Source organism: Tupaia chinensis, unplaced genomic scaffold (assembly GCF_000334495.1).
Source record: "Tupaia chinensis unplaced genomic scaffold, TupChi_1.0 Scaffold000661_1, whole genome shotgun sequence".
Lineage (NCBI taxonomy): Eukaryota > Metazoa > Chordata > Mammalia > Scandentia > Tupaiidae > Tupaia > Tupaia belangeri.
In genome coordinates, this window is record NW_006160183.1 from 3,788,106 (window position 1) to 3,797,146 (window position 9,041).

The window sequence follows — 9,041 nt, forward strand, 5'->3', positions numbered from 1 at the left end:
CCACGCTGCAATCCCTTCTCTTCCATTCTCCTCTTGAGATCTTGGGCACACACGCACACGTGCCCAGCATGAGTTTTAAGCCACCGGGTCCAGAACATGAACCACGGTCAACTATGTTGTAGTCCAGCGACATAGTCATTACGCTAACTGCTGGTCCCACCACAGGTAAATTCTTCTGATCAATTCTGAGTGATGATAAATATCATTTATCCATTGATCTAGACAACACTGTCCAAAAAAAAAATGAAATATGAGCCACATTTATAATTTAAAATTTTCTAGTATTCACATTTAAATTGTAAAGAGGCCAGCTGCAGTGGCACAACAGTGGCATGGCGCTTAGCGACGCTGGGGCCACATGGCATGGTCCCAGGTCCACATCTGTGGTCTCCCTGTGCCCATGATCCCAGCTGGCTGAGTCTGGGGATCACAGCATAAGGACACTGCTGGGAGTATCTTTCTCATCTCACTCTTTGCCTCTCTCTCTATGGAAAAAATAAATGAATACACTTTTTAAAACTTGAAATTAATTTTAATGTTGTCCATTTAATCCAAAATCCAAAATACTATCAACACATAATCAATATAAAAATTATTGCTAAGATACTTTATATTCTTTTATATTAATTCTTTGAAATCCAGTTTGTATTTTATATTGGCAATATTTCTCAGTGTGAACTAGCCCCATTTGAAATATTCAGTAGCTACATGTGACTAGTGGCTAGTACACTGGGTAGTACAGTTCTAGAATCCACGTTCCCTGGAAACAGAAACACAGATTTCTTGTTTACAGATGTAACTGTAGTATTAAGGACCATTTCTGGCACATCATTAGCCTTCAATGAATATTAGCTGAGTGAATGAATACTTAAACACATGAACAAATCTACTAGTTTTAAATACAAATTTGCACAAAAATATCCTGTGACATAAATGAAATTCTAATTACATGACTAGAATTATTAAGAGAAGCATATAATTATAAAAATCTCAAACCTAGCCCAGATGATAATTTGGTGATATACAGTTAGTCAATGCAAATTCTTAAGTAGGTGCACACTTTCAAATACAGTGTAAACACAATTAACTATCAATAGGGAATTTTCTTCTATAATCACTTTAATGCGATTTTCCTAAACATTTAGTAAATCAAATGCTGTCCCACTCCTTCAGTAAAATCAAACAAATTATAGCTTTTCTCTCTGGAATGAATAAACTTCATAAACATCAAACACACAATTCTCACATATTTCACTAACATTTGCAAATAAATGTGTTTTGTCTTAATGTCTAATCCACCCTAACATTGAAAGAATATGCTAAATATAACTTGAAACACTTGACAAAAAGTTAAATTATACTCATTATCTTTAAGATGCTCACCCCTAAAAGTACTGAGATTGTTTAATACAAGTGAAACAGGCCCCAGTAGCTGACACTGAATAACAAAGGTTAGGGAGAAAGGCTCACCTTCTCTGCTAAGAGCTCTCTTATCTTGCTTGCTTGAACTCTAAATTTCATGAGCTGCGACTCCAGAGCTACATATCGTTCTTTCCAGTCTACTGGTCCTTCTGGCTCAGAAACTTCGGCCATGTTTATTCTAAAAAAGAAAGCATTCAAATGGCACAACACATTAACATTTAGGACAATTCATCGCATAACTCAATGGATACATTTTAGTCACCATATACTGATACCCAGATATAAATTATAAATTTTAAGATAAATTACAGGTCTGGCTCTGTGGTGTGCTGATAATGCACTGATCAAGAGAAGCAGGATCTTGCATGTGAACACAGTTTAAATCCCTGGTCTGGTGAGTCTGAAACGTGTCACACATATGTACTAGTTTCAAGCAAGCTCTGACAGGCTGGAGAGCAGGAGGAAGATCACAGTGTGATCAGGCTCCATGGGGGTGTTCCTCTCTACTACACCACTCACATACTCTATCACATATACTTTATCATGAATAAGATTTTTTAATAACCACATTTTTACAGGAAGTCAGAGTTGGAGGCCCGGCTTTGCTACCTACTGGGGTTTTTCTCTCTCTTTTTTTTTTTTTTTTTTAATTTTGCTGGAGGGCACATGCATTTGCCTAAGGGGAGAGGGAGGAGAAAGCACCCCCATCACGTGTGGTCATGCCCCAATCCCTTCTCCACCTTGTTCTCCGCTGGGGATTTTGAGCACACGTACACACGCACCCAGTATGTTTCTCAAGTCACCAGCTCTGGGACTTGAACTGTATGGTCAGTCATGTGGGATCCAGCTCCCTTAACCACCGACCATGGGCTGGCTCCCAATACATAAGAGTTTTAAATTTATCAGTTCGAAATTTTACCACACTCTTAAATTGACAGAACTATCACAATTTGAGTCAGTTCATAATATGACAAAATAATCTAAAGGAGACTAGCTCTATGGCACAGAGCTGCTCAAAGAAAAGTAAGATCCCACGTTGAAACCACGGTTCAAATTTCCAGCCCAGTTAGCTTGAAACACTCTGGGCACATACAGAGTGCCCAAGATCTAACAGGTTAGAGGAGGAGGATGCAGTGTGACTAGTCTTTGTGGAGAGTGCTCATCTCTCTCCCTTCCTCCTCCTCACCTTTCCTGTCCCCTCCCAGTGCGTGCGTACTCTCTCTCTTCCATATACTCTCAATTGACCCTGTAGCCTAGTGACTAAGAGAGCTGAATCCCACATGGCCAGCTGCAGTTTGAATCCCAGCTCCAGCGGCTTGAAAAGCATACTGGGCATGGGTACGCGTGTGCTCCAAATCCTGACAAGGTGGAGAAATGGGTGACCACACCCCATTGGAGGTATTGTCTCTGTCTCTCTCTGGCAAGTCCATGAGCCCTCTAGCAATTAAAAAATAATAATAATGTAAAGAAACTTCATACCAGTGCTACAGTTAAAGTTTAGATTTGTGTAATAGTTCAACTATTGTGACATTCCACATTTGTCCGGGTCTAGGCCAAATCTCTCAAGCCAGAAGCCCTTTGGCATTTTTTTTCTTTTTGAGAGGTTTTCGCTATAGGGCGCGTGCGCTCGCCAGTCAGACAGAGAGAGACATAGAGACAGAAAGCGAGAAATCACCCTCCAAAGGGGGTGGTCACGCCGCAGTCCCTTCTCCCTTCTCCTCATGGGATCTTGGGCACGCACGCACACGCACCCGTTGTGAGTTTTAAGGCCACCAGGTCCGGGACGCAAACCGCAGTCGACTACATGGGAGTCCAGCAACATAGCCATTGCGCTAACTGCTGGTTCCCATCCCTTTGGCATATTTAACTGGATAAGTTATTAGGATCTTGACAAATTTGCGTAAGTTTCACTTGGTGTAAGAAGAGAAAGCCTATAAATATGAAATTTGGAAACATCTCCATTAAATAAGTCTGCAGACAATGTTTTCCAAGATACTCACTTTCCTTTCAGAGAAGATCAATCCCAGGGAGAAATGCTGGAAGGGAGAAGCAGCAAGGGAGACTGATTTTGAAATTCTAAAGTGTTACTTGACTTTGGAAGCATGATTGTTTCTGGCTTTGATACTCATAAAAGTAATTTTAAATGTCTGTCAACATTTTATCAGGTTCTTATAATAAATAGACAAATAATGAATTTCTGCATCGCCCTCACTATGAACTGATAAAATTTGCATTAGGAATGGATCTCCTGGAGCCAAATCCCAGCCACAGAGAACATATTGTAGCAAAAATCTCAGAACTCTGGATGGTACTGCTGTTTAAGTGTGCTATTCTATTCTTCTGTTTTATAAATACATAACCAAGTTTATTTTCATAGTTTTTAGTGTAATATAACCCCTCCCTAAACCTGTACCAATTTTTTAAACTTTGTGATGCTAAAAATCCACTGAAAGATTATTTTTCTAGCATAAATATTGTTTTGTGTTTAAATTAGTTTTCACATTAATACTGAAGTCATCATGCAATAATTTAGAAATAAATATAATCAGAAAGTTCTACAAAGCTACAAATGCTATTATGAGCATGCTAACCATCTCAAAGTCCCCAGATGCCCCTAAATTCTAGTAATAATTTCAGGAAAACATCATTGCAAAGCTGGAAACCATTCTCTTTTATTATTTTTATTTTTATAGAATCCTTACCTCCCATTGTTTTCTGAGTTTTTTCTCTAAGGATATTAGCCTTGTTAATGACTTTGTACATTACCCATATTATCATTTACTATAAATGCTTCACAGCATTTCATAGCAATGATTTAGGAGTAACTAATGCATTTTGTCAATTACAAACAATTTCTCCATTCTACTGTTACTTCATTTCTCTCTTTATTAGCTTTAGCATGGACAGGGAAAGAAAATATGGATGAAATATTTTAAAATGAGAAGCAGTCCTGAAACAGGTGCCTTTCTGGAAGTCTTGAACCATTCATGTTATTTTACAGAAATGTGGGGCTATTCTTCTACCTTAAGCAAAAGAAGAGTCTATCTAATGTTGGTTCGTTTTTTGCTCTACATTTAAAATAAGTTGTTCATGTTCCCATGCAAAATGTCTACAGTTTTAAAAATAATGAAGAGCACATATTTTTCCGCAAATTAAAATCAACCCATGCGTCATTCGAACAAAGGACAAAAACCACATGATCATCTCGATATACACAGAAAATTTTTTCAACAAAAACCTAATACTCCTTCCTGATAAAAATATTCAACAAAATTTTCAACAGAAACTTAATACTCCTTCCTGATAAAAATATTCAACAAACAAGCAATAGAAGGGAACTTCCTCAACCTGACAAAGGACATCTACAAAAAGGCCACAGCAAACATTATACTGACTGGTAAAAAACTGAAAGTTTCTCCCCCCAAATCAGCAAGAAGACAAGGAAGTCTGTTCTCTCTGTTACTAGTCACCAGTGTACGAGATAATCTAGCAAGGGCAAGAAAATAAAATAAAAGCATCCAGGCTGGAAAACAAGAACTAAAACTATTTCTTTTTGCAGATGGCATAGCCATGCACATAAAAAATTCTAAAGAATCTACCAAAAACAAAACTATCACAACTATTGAATTCAGCATGTTTTAGGACACCAAATCAGTATGTAAAAATCAACCATTTTTCTATACAGTAGCAAGAAAAATTCCAAAAATGAAATTTAAAAATTTCCATTTGTAATAGCATCTAAAGAAATAAAAGAAATAGAGTAGAAAAAATATATACCTGAAATTATATATCTAATAAGAGATTTGTGTCTAGAGTATATAAAGGACGCTTACAACTTAACAATAAAGACAATCCAGTTAAAAGGAGAACAAAGTATTTGAATGGACATTTATCCAAAGAAGATATACAAATAGTCAATAAGCACATGAAAAGATGCTCAACGTCATTAGCTATAAAGGAAAATGTAAATAAAATTCAGTGACATTCTGCTTTACACCAAGTAGGATGGAGATAATGAAATGACAAAAGACATATAATAAAAGTGCTAGTGAGGATATGGAGAAACTGGAAAGCCTCATACATTGTTGTCAGAATGCAAAAATGGTACGGTTAATTTATAAACTAACAGTTCCTCAAAACTTTAAAGTTTCCATATGACTGAACAACTCCAATTTTAATCATATGCTCAAAGGAATTGAATATATATTTCCATACCAAAACTCATATGCAAATGTTCTTAGCAACATTATTCATAACAGCTAAAAAAGTAGAAACAACCAAAGGATGAACAAGTACAGCTAAAAAAGTAGAAACAACCAAAGGATGAACAGGTAAACAAATGTGGTATATCCATACAATGGAATATTATTCAGCCATAAAAAGGAATAAAGTATAGGGGCCGGCAGGTGGCCTGGTAGTTAAGGTGCTGGACTCCCATATGGCCAATTGTGGCTTAAGTACCAGACCTGGCAGCTTGCTCTCTTTCTTTCCCTCTCTTTCTCTGTTTCTCTATGGTCAAAGTAAAAATAAAGATAATAAAATAAAATAATAATAATACAACTATTAAAAAAAGGAATAAAGTACTAATGCATGCTATGACAATGAATAAACCCTGAAAACATACTAAATAAAAAATGTAGACACAAAGGTCATATATTCTATGATTTCATTTATACGAAATGTACAGAATAGGCAAACTCAAAGAGACAGAAATTAGGTTTGTGGTTGCCTAGGGTTGTAAGGAGAGAACCATGGGGACTGACTATTAATAGGAATAGGAAGACTTCTTGGGATGATGAAAATATTCTAGAATTAGACAATGGTGATAGATGTACATCTCGTGAATATACTAGAAATCACTGAACTGAATACTTTAAAAGAGTACATTTTGGGACCAGCAATTGGCGTTATGGCTATGTCGCTGGATTCCCATGTAGTCAACCGTGGTTTGAGTCCCGAACCCTGTGGCATAAACTCACGCTGGGTGTGTGTGTGTGCGTGCCCAAGATCCCGAGAGGAAAACGGAGAAGAGACTACAGCATGGCCATCCCCCCTGGGGGGGTGATTTCTCGCTTTCTGTCTCTCTGTCTCTGTCTTTCTGGTGAGCACACACGCCCTATAGAAAAAAACCTCTTCAAAAAAAAAGTACATTTTAATTTGTGAATTATATTTTGGTTTAAAAAGAGCATCTATTTCCAAATAAGTAAAGAAAAAGTAATACTTAAACAAACATGCTAGGACTGCATTTACAAATTTGATGATCCATTATTTTTGGTTATCCCCACCAAAAATTTTACCATTAACTCAAATAACTGAGTGGTAACTGTTAACTTCAAGTATGATCATATAAATATCTTATTTTGCTATGAAAATGACACAATACATAAATGTAAAGCTAAATATATCTGTTTCTTTAGTTATGCTCATTACATATTTTATAGTGGAGTAGCAAACTCTTACAAATATTACTAAATCAGCATTGAAGTCTGCATACTCTATTAATTGGGTCATAATTTTTAAAATTCAAAATTTTGAGCTGTTAAAATGGGTGGTGTGGTGGTTAGGGTGTTGTATTCTCACATGGTCAACCACAGTTGAAGTTCTGGATCCAGTAGCTTGAAAATCATACCAGGCACTATTGCAGGCATGCCCAAAATCCCAAAAGGAGGCTGGAGGAGTAGGGATTGTGGCACATCCCAGGCTCGGGAGGGACTTCCCACTTTCGCTCTCTCTGTCTCTCTCTGCCAAGAAAGTATCCGATGGACAAAAGAAAGAAAGAAAGAAAGAAAGAAAGAGAGAGAGAGAGAGAGAGAAAGAAAGAAAGAAAGAAAGAAAGAGAGAGAGAGAGAGAGAGAAAGAAAGAAAGAAAGAAAGAAAATTCTAAAAACAACAACAAAAACTCAACATGTAGATTGGTTGGATAATGGTCTACACTAAGGTCTACATACCATGAGGTCTAGGTGCCTGACTGGCATCTAGATCATCATTTCATTCCATAATTTCAGTTAGTTAACAAGTGTAAAGTAACTGTTGTGTTTAGGCACTGGACTCATCATGAATAGATAAGAATTCTAATTTCCAACAATATGCACCATCTCCCGCCCCCCCACCATTGATGTAAGAGAACTATATACCTTTGAGAGCTATAACTAATTGCTAAATGAGTATCATAACTATATTTTGCATTTGAAAGTAATCTATCTCACTGCAGGAGACAAGAAAAAGTATTGGTTTCCAAATACCCCTAATGACCTTTAAAAATATTTACCGACACGAAATAAACTGTTTACAATTGTGGAGTGAATGCTCTTTTCTCTGAATCTCCGACTTCCTGCTTCTCTTCCAAATCCCAAAAAGGAAAGAAAAAGAAATGGAAGAATTCATCTACGCAGAGTAAGCCGCTTATATTATTTGGTTCTCTCCACTTGAGCGATAGTTTAACTGGGCCAGATAACTGTATTTTTTCCCCCAAAGCAGAAGAGTGTCTTTCTTGACTAGACTGAGGCATGCCTTGTTTAAGGAACCTCGGGACCCCTTCTGGCCTCACTTGGGCGACGCCTGCCCTTCTGTGGCACTGCCCATAACAGCCGTGTTCCTCCGGGACACACACAGCTTGCGGTCCACGCTTGCAAAAACTGGCATTTTCACAAAGAAAGCAGTGACCAGCAGGTAGCACAGCACTAGCGCTTTTATAACGTAAATGATTCAAGTTCTCTTTCCACGGCGTTCGCACATCAACACCTACGGCTTGCGTGCCCCAGCTTTTTCAAAGAAGTCTCTTTAACTTCAGGGACAGAGTAGTTTCGGCTGGGTCACCTTAGGTCACGTTGACGTTCCGGCCACTCGAAGTGAAGAAAATGGTTCTTTAAAGTCTGGGGAACTTTTCCCGCGGGATCCCAGTGGGGCTTCGCAGGAGCCGAGGCCGCGCATCCCTAACTGTGTGGGCCACTAGGCGCGGGGACGCCGGGGCGCGGGGGCGCGGGGAGCCGGGCTGCCCCGCCGCGCCCCTTCGTCACGCCAAAAGCTTGGGCCCATTTTCAAATAGAATGTCACCACAGCTGTGGGCGAGGGGGCGCGGGCCACCGTTCCCAGACATCCCCTCGGGCAAGACCTCAGACCTGGGGGCGACCCGAGCTAGGGCGAGAGACGCGAGACTGGTCCCGCGCCCGCCTCGGCATCCCCAGGTACCCCCGGTCTCCCGCCGCCCCCATCCTCGGCCCAGAGAGCCCCCCGGGCTGGCGCGCTCTCTAGGGGGCGTGGACCCCGGAGTAAGCAGAGGGCTGGGGTCGCCCCTTGGCCCTTCCCCTGCCTACCTCTGCGGCGGATCCCCAGCGGCCGCGCCCGATGTCCCGCCTGCGCCTGGTCTGGGACCCTGGGCTCTCAGTCTGCGCCCTCCTCGCACAGAACCCCGAGCGAGCGGGGACAAGCACCGCCTTCACCCCGGATTGGCGAGCCAATAGGGATCCTCAGCCTACCACCTGTCGTCACCAGGGGGTGTGGCTAGAACTTTAGCTCCTCCCAGCCCCTACAGAGAAGGGAGTTCTGTCCAGAAGTGGTCACTCCTCTACCCTTCACTGGCTTAGACCTCAGACCCTGTCCTTTCCTTCAGCCTCCGGGCC

General features: G+C 40.2%; 1 protein-coding gene across 3 annotated transcripts in view; it reads right to left on the bottom strand.

Moving 5' to 3' along the window:
- Positions 1 to 8,827, bottom strand: part of PLEKHH2 (pleckstrin homology, MyTH4 and FERM domain containing H2) — a 101,761-nt gene extending 92,934 nt beyond the window's left edge. For all 3 annotated transcript variants that reach the window (XR_003551295.1, XM_006159910.3, XM_006159908.3), the window contains exons 1-2: positions 8,736 to 8,827; positions 1,471 to 1,600 (exon numbers count right to left, since the gene is read on the bottom strand). Coding sequence is in view for 2 of the 3 variants with exons in the window: in XM_006159910.3 (XP_006159972.1) it covers positions 1,471 to 1,593 (123 nt within the window). In the remaining variant the exon portion in view is untranslated. The remainder of the gene's footprint in view (positions 1 to 1,470; positions 1,601 to 8,735) is intronic.
- Positions 8,828 to 9,041: the final 214 nt, after the last annotated feature.